The sequence below is a fragment of the Dicentrarchus labrax genome, unplaced genomic scaffold (assembly GCF_905237075.1).
Source record: "Dicentrarchus labrax unplaced genomic scaffold, dlabrax2021, whole genome shotgun sequence".
NCBI classification, from domain to species: Eukaryota; Metazoa; Chordata; class Actinopteri; family Moronidae; genus Dicentrarchus; species Dicentrarchus labrax.
In genome coordinates, this window is record NW_026136710.1 from 3,874,851 (window position 1) to 3,886,963 (window position 12,113).

A 12,113-nucleotide genomic window follows, 5' to 3' on the forward strand; every position below is an offset into this window, starting at 1 on the left:
TGAAAGACAAAGAGGAAGTGAAAGAGAGACAGCGGCGTGGAAGGAGAGACAGATGGGGGTGCAGAGATGAAGTGAAAGAGGGACAGAGCAGGAAACAGAGGGAGAGAGGGAGGTGTAATTATCTATCAGGTGTTCGGGTGTGCGTGACAGAGGAGGAAGCTCATTAGCACACTCTGTGTACACCAATTACACAGCCAGGCTTCTCAGGGCATTCCCCTGGCATGTCTGTGAGAGGCTGCTGGGGACACGCAGACACTTTCACTCCACGACGTCCGCATACACACTGGTTAACTAATCTCCACGTAAAACACAATTATAACGGGCACATGTACGCAGGCACATTCACTCTTTCACTCTCAGACAGAACAAACAGACTGCAGATCTGAATTTGTCAGTCTGGGAGTGAAACATTTGTTTCTCCTTGCTTTTTATATCCTAATGTGTATAATTGTTCCTCAGTATCTTGGATTATTTTACACATACTCACATATCCCTTTGAAAATGAGATCTCAACGGGACTTGAGCTGATTTAATAAATGTTATACTGGATGGATAACTTCCCAGCAATGTCTTAACGTGCTGCTTTACAGTTGCCTAATGGATAATGCCAATGTCACAGTGCATCATATTACCAAAAACCAGCCTGAAGTGCACTGGAATATGACCGAGTCTGTGCTGTTTTGGTAGATTTGGGGCAGTTATGAAGCACTCAGTCTTTTGTTTTCTGAGGAGAACAGTTCCCACTTTAAAGAAATAGTCCCAAATTTTAGAGTCAGTTGAGACTGAGAGCTTAGCAACTAATAGCCAAGAAATAGTCTGACACATAAACCCTCCATTACAATTCGGATTTTGTTCATTAGTGAGCTTTAGCAGTGCTGGTAGATGGATTTTGTTACCACTGGACAGACCAAGACTAGCTGTTTCCAGTCTTAGTGTTAATCTAAGCTAACCGACAAACCAATTTAACACACAGACTTAAAGTGGTATCAGTCCTCTCATTTAACTCTCCACCAGAAAGCAAATGAGCATATTTCCCAAAATGTCCAACGAGTCCTTTAAAGATGTTTGATTTGAATAACGGCTGGTAAGTAAAGTCTGTGGGGCCCAAAAATACAAATACATAACCGAGTAGTTAGTATAGTTATATGGGTTGAATCCATGTTACGGACAATGATACTAATAGTGAAACTGTAAAAACCAATTCTGAATATTTAAGTCAAATACAAATATCAATATCTGAGTGTTTCAAAAATTAAATTAAAAAATGATTTTAAAGCTTAATTTAAACATAAAATAAACACAAAAAAATGTATTTTATAGCTGACAAATGAACCTGTCAGTTCTCTCTGGTGGACAAACTGTCTTTCCTCAAACATATCACAACGTTTTACTACAATTTCTTGTCATATGTTAGGCAATATGTACGCTGATAACTCTCCAAGAAGCTAATATCTGGAGGTTTTTTCTCATTACAGATCAACTAGTTAAACATATTTATCCTTGTGATTCTTACAAACATATGAATAAAGCTGCAAGAATGCTAACAAAGCTGTATTCCAGTTAACAACAATAACCTTTAGATGCATAAACTGATCTATTTCCACCATATCAGGCTGAGGGACAATAACAGTTAAATTACGAATCAAACATTAGACTGTTCAGGGAATTACGACAAAGGTCAAATTTGGTATTAATTTAAAACGACTCAGTGACTCTGCAGGTCCTTGTCTGTTTCCCGTTTCTAAGAAATGTGTTTGAATCTGCATTATAAATCCTTGTGAATTTTGTCATTTGTTGTGAAATCATCTCTCCTTTCTCGAGTAACTTGTGGTTGTATCTTTCCAACAGCTGACAAGAAACTGCAAACATTTGTCAGTTAGTGTGAAATTCTCTGTCAAAAGCTGGTTTAGGATTAAAATGTGAAAGATTACAGTTAAGATATAGTACAGTGGTCTCTAAAGAAGATGACAAAAAAACATTACATTATCTAGACTGGATTTCAGCTAAGTATAGGCAAATTACATGAATAATGTGGATCCATTAGCTGTATATGTAACCATAAAAGACACTGCAAACAGACAATTACTTAAATGAGATGAAGCTTATATAAAACATTTAGTAGAACAGATCTATCTGAATTCTGGACATTTCACCTGTGGAAGTTGTTCTGGCTGGATGAAACCACCCCTACGTTGGCCACGGACAGGACCTGTTTGCTGATGGCCTGGCTGGAGGTGTTTGCTGTTGCCATGGTGATGGTTGCCGAGGTCTCATTCATGCCCAGGAGCTTACCTGAGAGGATGCAAGGACCCACAATAGTATAAGTTCTGGCACTAGTGTTAATTCAATGATCAAATATATAGTGTGATATAATATATATATATATATATATATATATAAGTCTAAAATCTTCATCCTCTTTCTCTATACAGAGTATTTTGGGACCTGGTTTCAGGAGCAACAGTGATTAAACAACAAGATAAAACAGATTTTGAACTCAACTCAAGTGGGGGAAGCTAAACAATAAAAGGGTGCCTTCTTCAATAATGCAAATACAACTGGGGGAAAAAAAACAAAAAAAGGCTCCCGGTTGAAGGCAAATGGCCAGTTCATGTGCACTCAGTAATAAGGAAGGATTTGAAAGAAAGAATGGAGATAAATATGCACAAGTTGGGTAGAAATAAAAGGAGGTCTTAGAGGCAAATATAATGAAAACCTGTTGACTGAAGAATTAATTAACTTCACTCAATTGGTTTAAAGCAGCAATTTGCTAGAGAGAAAAAGGTCCAGCAAAGCAAGTTGTTCTACTCTGTTCAATCCCCCTCATTTTTTTTTTTTTGTTCTGAGTGCAAGGTGTATTCAGCAGAGCTCAGAACACAGCAAATGAAGATTAATTAAGGCAGAAGCAGCATTTAGCAGGCACTTAAGAGCACACTGATGGCTTAGATATGAGTATGCTCTCAGCTCTCAATAGCTGCCACAGCATGTAGCTCTGCAGGTGTGTGTGTGTGTGTGTGTGTTTATGCTTTGTATGTTTATGTGGGGAACACCATTAAGTGCTTCATAAGAGGCAAGCATTGTGGCTTAATGGAAAGGGTGAGGAAATGTTTATTAGAGGCAAGCTACTAGGATTTTATTGCATTTTATAACTATAATCTTTAAATAACTGCACACAATAGAGGAGAAAACCCTTTTTCACTAAGGCCTACGATTGTTATCAGGTCTGTAAGATATATTTTAGATGGCAACATACTATACTTAAAGTCCAGTGTGTAACATTCAGGAGGATCTATTGGCAGAAATGAAATATAATACTCATAGGTATGTTTTCATTAGTGTATAACCCCCCTTAATGTAAGAATGTTTAACCTCAGAATGAGCTGTTTTTATCTACAGAGGAAGCAGGTCCTCTTCAACAGAGACTTTGAATTAGAAGAAGAACCATTTAAGTTTGCATTAAGTGATAATGACAATGATATTCAATGTGCTTTAAGCTTATATTTGCTTAATTTTTACACTGATGCAAATATAATGCAAAAATGATTCCACTGGCCGTGGCTCTATCTATTGATCTATTGCTCTATTGCATCTGCAACGCCATTTTGTTCCGTCGTTGGTCTGCTGGACCTTTTTAGCTTAATTTATGTACTTTTACCTTTGTTAAGTGGGTTACATACTTAAATAGTTTGTTTGTTTTTACAATCCAGATTCTAAACAGGGCATTTTATTTTGAAATTTGATCAGATTCTCTGTGGTGTTTGTGTGTTTGATTTCCTGCTCGGTTTGATCCGCTCTGTGTAGCTTCCGTCAAAAATAGACCAGCCGAGCATTCACCGCAGGGCCGCCTCTGGGACGCTTCCGAAACATGCTGGAATCACAAGCATTTGCCTTGTGTGGCTGCGATCGAAGCCGTGCCCGGTGCAATCAGCCAGTAACTCACCTTGCTCCTTGGTGAAGTCCTGCTCTGTCATGGTACTGGGCATTAACAGCTCTCCCACAGCAGGCTGGATGGACACACTGAACTGGTTCTCCTTGGTGCTGGGGGAGGAAAACAACAATAAAAGAAGAGTTTACAAGATATCCAACATAAAAAGTTAAGCAGGAATCTTGTAAATTAGGACTGAAAATAAACCTCGGTCCCTTCTGTTCAGTAATTCAAATGACGATGACATTGTGGTAATGTGTGTGTGTGTGTTTTGTGTATTAAATGTTTCTCTTCTGATTGCCTTGCAAACCACGCTGTGTGAATGGCATTTGGGGCCAGATTGATTCCCCCATCCTGAACAGATTTTCTGATAACGTTATTGATCGGCTGAGCAGCGGTGCCAATGGCATTCAGCAGGTTGATTTGGGCCGGGGCTGATTACTGGAGGAATAATTGTTATCCCAGTGAACCCGGATCAATTGCGGCTGATGTCTCACCTGGGAGTGCTGGCACAGAGCGGGTAGGAAAAGGAGAATTAACAAAGTACAAATGAGAGAGGGAAAAGGCAAGAGAAGATGCAAATGAACTTAAGAGAAAGAGACACTTGAGTGAGACGTGATGATGAATCTGGAGACATGGAATGAGAGCAGTAGGAGAAAAAGAGATGTACAACTGAAGGTCCTAGAGGGGAAAAAAATAAGGCTGACTTGATATGAGTGGATGTCAGGTTGTCTTACCACAACTGGAAGTTGGCTGCTTGTGTCGAGTCGCTGAAGTCAATACCCATGGAAACCGTCACAGAGGCCTCTGGCTCCAGCCGCTCTAAGAACGGGAAAGAGGGGAGGAGAGACGAGAGGAGAAAAGGAAGAGTGAGTGACAAGGGCACAGTGTGCAGCGTGGGGAAGGATGGAGCAAAGGGAGAGAGGAGGAAGAAGAGGAGGAGGTGGGGGGGGGGGTGGCAGCAGAGTGGAACAGACAGGCTTCCACACCACTTGTGTTTTCTACTTCACAAAGCAAGGCCACCGTGTGTGAGAAATCTATCCTTCAATCTCATTCCCCACACCTCTAGCCTCGGGGAAAAAACACTAACAAAAAAACACATGAAGGACTAGCATATTTCCAAAACAACAGGCTTGTCAAAGAGAGCATCAGCATCAAGAGAGACGGGGTGAGGGAGACAGACAGAGCGGGCAAAATGCGAGCTAGACGGAGAGTTAAGTAAAGCCAAAAAATGCTGAAGAGAGAGTTTGGACAGCTGAATGGGAGGAGAGGAGGAGGAGGAGGAGGAGGAGGAGGGGGGAGGTTAAGGATGAGAAGAACACAGACAGACAGAAACATCCTCCACGCTTCCCCAGTTGGCCTGTGTTTCTCTCTCTGTGGAGCAGGGCTATTTTACTGTATAACTCTTTCCACAGAAAGAGAAGAGACTCCAGAGGAAACCCTCTGAAAACAGAGCCATCATGGACTCACTTCCAATCCAGCCTTCACAGCTTGTCTAACGGGCATTTTCTGCTTTTATCTTTAGGTTTTTTTCTTACAGGCTCCAGTCTTCTGTGTTAACCATAGGATAAACTATTTAGACCACCATCTCAAACTGCTTATTTTATCAATAGATTATAGCAATATCCATCCTGACGTGAGGGCCTAAGGGCTTCTATTCAAACTGCAAAATAGCATATATTCTTCTTTGGTATTTAATATCTGTTTTTGCAAATTGCAAGTAACAACTCTTTGGTAATATGTGTAGTTAAGAAAATGTGTAATCTAACATAAATAACCATCCACTTTGTGACACATGTTGGCAACACAAGATTAACATGGTCTGCATTACTGTACTTCTTTTATAATGTTGTAAAACTGCTATTTTAAAAGCAATTATTTAGCATTTTGGGTAATATGCCTATTTACATTCTTGCGCTGAATATGAAGCTTCAGCCAGCAGACAGTTCGCTTAGCTCAGCTTAGCTAAAAGACTAGCTAGATGTAGTTTTTGATGCAGCAAAATTATAAAGCAAAGTGTAAAAACAACAAGTTGTTGTTTTGCGTGTTTAAACTGACGGATATTTACAACAGATAATTTAACAGTTTTTACTATTTTTAGTTTTAGTTTTTATTTCTCGGCCAAATACGTTCGGCTAATCCGGGGGTTTGGTAAGTGTAATGTTATTTAAACCAATGCTGTAATAAACCAGAACTGTCCTTTAAACCACATAAAACTAACCAAGTTTAGTGTTTTATTTTATTATTTTGGTGTATGAAGCACTAAAGGCAGAAGACATGTCAGTAACTAGTTAGTTGACCAGAAATTAGGATGATAGATAGTGAGCAAATCACAAATCCTGTTTCATTTCAAACTGTTAAATTACCGCTTTAACAACTGTTCATGTGGAGGTGAGCAGCAATGGAAAGTAACGTGCAATATTTCTTATTAAATACAAACTCTGTCATGTACACATAAAGCTTTGTCTGTATTCATCCTCTGCAACTTATCCAAACCAACTCCAGCCACCCGCTCACAGTGGCCAGGCTCAATCGATCCAAATTACCCACTGTTTGGCTGCTTGAGTTCCTTCAATGCCCAATCTATCCCCTGCAATTGACAGTTTTAACGTGCTCCACTGAACACCAGGTCTGTGTGTGTATGTATGTTTGTGTGTGTGCATGAAAAAGAAAATCTTAAGGGAGCACCGCTCTCAATCTTACATTACGCTGGGTTGTAGCGATCATGCAACAGTGTGACAAGAAATATGGAGATAGTGCTTGTTTGGTTGTCTAGATCGATACTATTGAACAGGGATTAGCTGAAGTAATATTGGCTGCTTTCAGGCTGGGGGAATGGGCTATTTGCTGAGTTGATAGCAAACAGGCTTAAAGGTTTCTGATAACATAATGATCATTTAATATCAGTCTGAGAAAAACAATCATAGCACAGGCAGAGCTGCAGAAAGGAGACGGAGGAGAGACAACAAATATTCCACAAATTGTAATAAATCTGGTAGTTTACATTGACACTGAGTTCAGGCTGGAGTTTGACCCACTCGTCACCCAACATGTGTGAGGACTGGCAGCAAGTTTAATAATGGCAGGCCAGTAGCGTTTATAATAGAAAGAGAAAACGAGATTACGCAGAAGCTCCAAGGTCACACACTGCACATTTTTAATAATAAGAGTCTAAATCTGACACGGTTTCTTGGGAAACTGGAAAATCAGAAGACCGCTAGCAATTAAACTATAACTTTTTTGTAATTACACGGGATTATAATGACACAGAGATTGAATACGTAATGCTCTGTTTAGCTTGTTTGTTAATGTCAACAAATGACATTAAAAGACCAAAACCAACAAGGCTTTTTTAGCCAGTCTCTCAATATTTTTTAACTTCTAAATCCTGTCTGTGGCTCATGTAAAGAGGTAGATCTTTAAAAACACCTCATAAACATATACTTTCATTAATTTAAAAGGTTAAATAATTTCCTAATATAGCAGGCGACTTGTTTTTAGCTAACATTATCGAAAAGGAGGAAATAGTGCATTTGTTGGGGGACTATTTTCAGCAGTGGATTAATCCACATTTGGTTCTGGAGTGAGTTATTTGGGGCAGAGTCAAAATAAACTATAGTGTGTGTGTGTGTTCATGGTAATGAAGGAACATGTCACCCAGTGCAACAGTGTGGCTCACTGATGTGTTTTTAATCATTTTGAGCTCTATTGCACAGAGGAAGGCGATATATCAGTCTTTGGATACACTTAATACTTGCAAGAAGGTTAAATTCATTGTGTGTTTTAGTTTCTTCATGGAATTTGTTGACAATAAGACAATTATAGAATATTGCCAGTCTTATCGTTTAATATCACATTTGCTGTCAGTGTTTTAAATAATACATTTTATATCTAAAGGAGTTTTTACTACAAAAATATGTAGTATACACTAGTATACAACATGAGCTGGAACACCATATATACTGATATGGAAAAATAAAACAAAATTGTCCACCTGCAGTGTGTCAACAATTAAACAGACCATAGTCTATGTTTACTTGTTGGATGACCAGCAAGATCATTATATTCTTAATGGCTTTTGGATGAGTACACAGTGGAGTGTTTTACACGTGTGGCACTAATACTCACCGATGGTGTTAAAGCAGTGGATGTTAAGGCCCGCTGGGCTTCGTTCTCCTATATGGATCTCCTCCAGGCTGTGGTCTGAGCTGTTGGTCAGTATGACCTGTACAGCCACCATACTGGGCTCGTACAAACAGGGCTGCCGGGGGAAATGATACTTGGCTGACAGACCTTTTCCTGTCATATGGTGAAGCAGCTCATAGGTTTTCACAGGGCCGAAAGATGGAGTGGTGACCTAGAAGGAGATATGAAAGAGAGGGATAAACCTCACTGATTCTGAAGTGTACAGAAGTTATGTGCAAACAAACAAAGCTGAAAAACAAATCAAACTTCTTGATTATCAGAGAAATAAACTGCAGTATGGTCTTGATGATGGGATTGATGAACAACTAAAGCACTGCTGGAAACAAAAGCCTGAGAGTAGAAGCAGAGAAGGAAGATGAGAAAACAGCAGAACATTGCCTAGAAGCATAAAGCTCTCCACATCAACATGATATCCAGGGACGCCTTGTACATTACAGCGCAAATGCATCCACACAAGAGCACAGTTTAATACAAGAATCTCCGATCTTTCCATCGCCTACATTCATGCAATTCACCGTGTCCAATCAGCAGGCAGAATGCAGCACTTCTGAGTGGAGAGGGACCACGAGTCGGCTGATAACGCCCCACCAACCCTCCGTTCATTAACTCTGTAGGGTAAAGAGGAGCCCATTTAAGAAATGTCTTCAATCAGCCTAGTTAGAAGGAAATGGGCTGGATGCTCAGTCAAACCAGGCTGAATAAAAACAACCTCTAATGAATAGAAACACAAGTGCCTGCATGGGCCAAGCCTGCCATTCGCAGGGCTTTTTAAAAGGGGCTTTTACCTTTTCAGAGGCAGGAAATTGCATTACCTTTTGAGAGATATGGTAAAGAAAGGAGGCGGATGTGGTGGTGGCGTATGTGTTCTCCTACAAAAATTAACTTCTTGTTACTTGGATGAACATTGTTCACACGTGGTGGCTTTCACTTTTTCACTCGATGATGACAACTGTCAGCTCTCATTAGAACGATAAGGTGCGTCTGCCCACACAATGCAACACAGCGCACTTAACATATTTCACTGTCAAACACAAGAACATTCACATCTAGACACACCTCTGCTGCATCTATACCACTACAAAGTAATAAAAAACATCACAAAAGCATGACAACTCTGACAAGTTTCTTCAATCTTACCGCAGAGTCAGAGGTCTGTCTCTTTGTCTGTCTGGAGTGACAGCACTAATTGGTTTAGGAAGGATACAGCCTGTTCACACCATCCAAAACACTTAGCACCTGACACAGAGGCAACTAGTATCTCAACCTGGAGTTCAGAGACAAAAAAAAAAATGCTATTTACCACCTCAAAGCGATAAAAAAAGTCTAACTTGCTCTCGAAGAAGTCACAAAAGTGACAAGAGGGCAAAAACAGTGAGAAATATGTTGCTTTATACTGAATTAAAAAAAGAAAAAGAAAAACAGATGCCGTAAATAACAGACTTAAATGATTAAGCAAACTAATTAAGCTAATTGAATATGACTAATAATATGATATGAAGAAACACAGTGGAAACATGCAGGCATGATGGTGCAGCTCACAGTGTTAAGTGGTGTCAGTGTACATTGTTTTATTGAAGCCGGACGAACGTGCAGTGTGTTCAGACTCGGGTGAGAAATGTTCGAGACATCCTCCAACTTGTCATGTGGTGTGTGAGGATGAAGAATCGGTTTGACATACAGGAGGAGCTGCGGAGATGAGCTTCAATGTGCTCACTTTACAGGGGCGAGAACACTTCACCATCACTGAACTGTAGCAGCAAGACATGAGCAGGTTTGATAGTTAAATTATGCAAAAGATTAGATATATTTATATATTTTTTTTACTTACTTATTTATGTCGTTATCATAAAACATGACCCTACTTCACCGAGCTTGAGGCTATCAGAAACTGCAAAGTATAGAAAGTTGGCTCAGAGTCCTGTTTACCTATTCTTTGATTAGATATTTACTGGCCTATTCATCAATTCAAAAGAGGTTGCTTATTTTAGACAATTCTTAGACAAATGAGGCTGTTTGTGTTGCGCAATTCTTATTTTCTTATTGCCAACAAATCCCATGAAAACACTTAACGAGTATTGCCTGTTAGCCGTAAGCTTGAAGTAGCTCATTCTGAAATAGACCTTTACGGTTTTGTGCTGTATTTCTTAAGTTTTTAATGCATTTTGAAAAGCAATTCCAATTATACAAACAAACTGTCAACATAAGAAAGTTAATAACCTTTCAAAAGCCAAACTTCTCCTCTTTTCAGAAAGGAGGTCAAACAGAACATTGTCTCCATCTGCTATCCAATACATGTTTCATTCAATCCCCTCTGGGTCTTTGCAAACAGCATAATGTATACTCTATTTATGGTCATTTTGTGACACAAGAAAGTCCCTGTGTGTCAATCAAGAAGGGAAAAAAACAACTGAATGTATTTGCGATCTGTTTTCAAAGAGTCTTGCGTAGTTGTGTACAGGAGCTGAGTTTAGGTATCATACTGGCACCAGCATAAAACAGTTTAAAACAACAGCCAGCACAAATCACATTAAATACAGAATAAACTGTCCGATCACACCGCTATCTTTCAGCCCCCCGACCCCAGACAGAAGCAGCGTCTCTTGCGCCCAGACCGCCGAAGCGCCTTTAAAGGAGGTCAAACAAACATTTGTCGCTGTGCTGTAACGCCGCTGCGCCCTCACAAGCGCCCGTCACGCCACCGCCAGCCTGCAAATTTATTGGGCCACTTTTGGATGTGTCAGAGCAGTCGGTGTCGATAAAGCTGGCCATAATGTTTGCCACCCCATCACAACAGAGATTTACCTCCCTGACAGACACATCCTGCTTCAAGGTCCTGTCTGTCTGCCTCGCCCCGCGTCGGCGGCAGCGACAGGAGGGAGGGACGGAGACAGGACACGGCTTCAAACTGCTTATTATCACCAATTTGACACAGTGGACAGTTAAAGCTTGACACAAGTGCCCACACGAGCCCCCTTCACTCTTCCATCCATTGTTGTCCTGTTACGCAGCACAAGCCCATAACACCTCAAGTGTAAATAAGAGAAGAAGAGGGATGTAACCTTGACTTCTCTGTCAGTCTCCCTTTCTGTTTTGGCTTTGGCTCCCATTCTCCACCCTGGACAGGAAGGAGGGAGGTGACAATGAAGGAGGAAGTTGATTGAGAGGCTCTATTATGCATCAACTTAAAGGAAGCTCCTGTGATGGATGACACAGACACCAGTCACCTTCAGAGCCCGGACGCCACGCTCCCAGCATCCTTTCTGGCAAATGACCTGAAAATCCCGCTGACATATTCAAAAGGGCTAACCATAAGCTGGGTAGCCTTGTGCCGTGTGCATAAGAAGGCCAATTTAAAAGAAAGTGGCGTGGGGGGTACAGAGATGTATGGGTGTATATTGAAAATCCATTTCTGTTTTTCAGACACCGCCTGCCTCCAACAGCAGGGACAGGATTTCATTATGCTCTACAAGAGTTGTGAGGATTAAGGTAAGGGACATGTGTTTGACTTTAGGGCCTAATTGTTCCCCTCAGTCAGGAGATGACAATTAATTGAGGGGCGTCACAAAGACCTTGACTGCAAATTGAATTAAATAAATGTTACTACAGCCATCTAAAACTACTTTAATGTAACAAGAAGTCTCTCCAGCGCTTATAGACAGGGGTTAGTTCATTTATGCCAATTTGTCAGTAAATTGGGTATTCTGAATTGATTAATTTTGAAATTTTCCATTAAAGAACATTAGCAATAATAGAGGACTGTTATTCAGAAAGTATTGTCCTTCATCTCGCTTTGCAAGTATTGTTAACAAACTGCCAACAGTTTCTTTGAGTTACTAGGGCTGCAACTAACGATTTCATCAGGGATCAATCTGCTGATTACCTTCAGTTAATCAACTAATCGTTTTTAGCCTATTTGCTTAAAAAATGACTTAAAAATCTAAATGTTGCAGATACAGTTTCTAATAATTCTCTGATCGATCAA

At 40.2% G+C, this 12,113-nt stretch overlaps 1 protein-coding gene across 2 annotated transcripts in view; it reads right to left on the bottom strand.

Annotated features, from left to right (window-relative positions):
- The window catches only part of ap3b1a (adaptor related protein complex 3 subunit beta 1a), a 57,462-nt gene that overhangs the window by 7,326 nt on the left and 38,023 nt on the right, over nt 1-12,113 (bottom strand). For both annotated transcript variants that reach the window (XM_051412864.1, XM_051412863.1), the window contains exons 23-26: nt 8,054-8,282; nt 4,663-4,747; nt 3,941-4,038; nt 2,154-2,292 (exon numbers count right to left, since the gene is read on the bottom strand). In XM_051412864.1, coding sequence (XP_051268824.1) covers nt 2,154-2,292; nt 3,941-4,038; nt 4,663-4,747; nt 8,054-8,282 — 551 coding nt within the window. The remainder of the gene's footprint in view (nt 1-2,153; nt 2,293-3,940; nt 4,039-4,662; nt 4,748-8,053; nt 8,283-12,113) is intronic.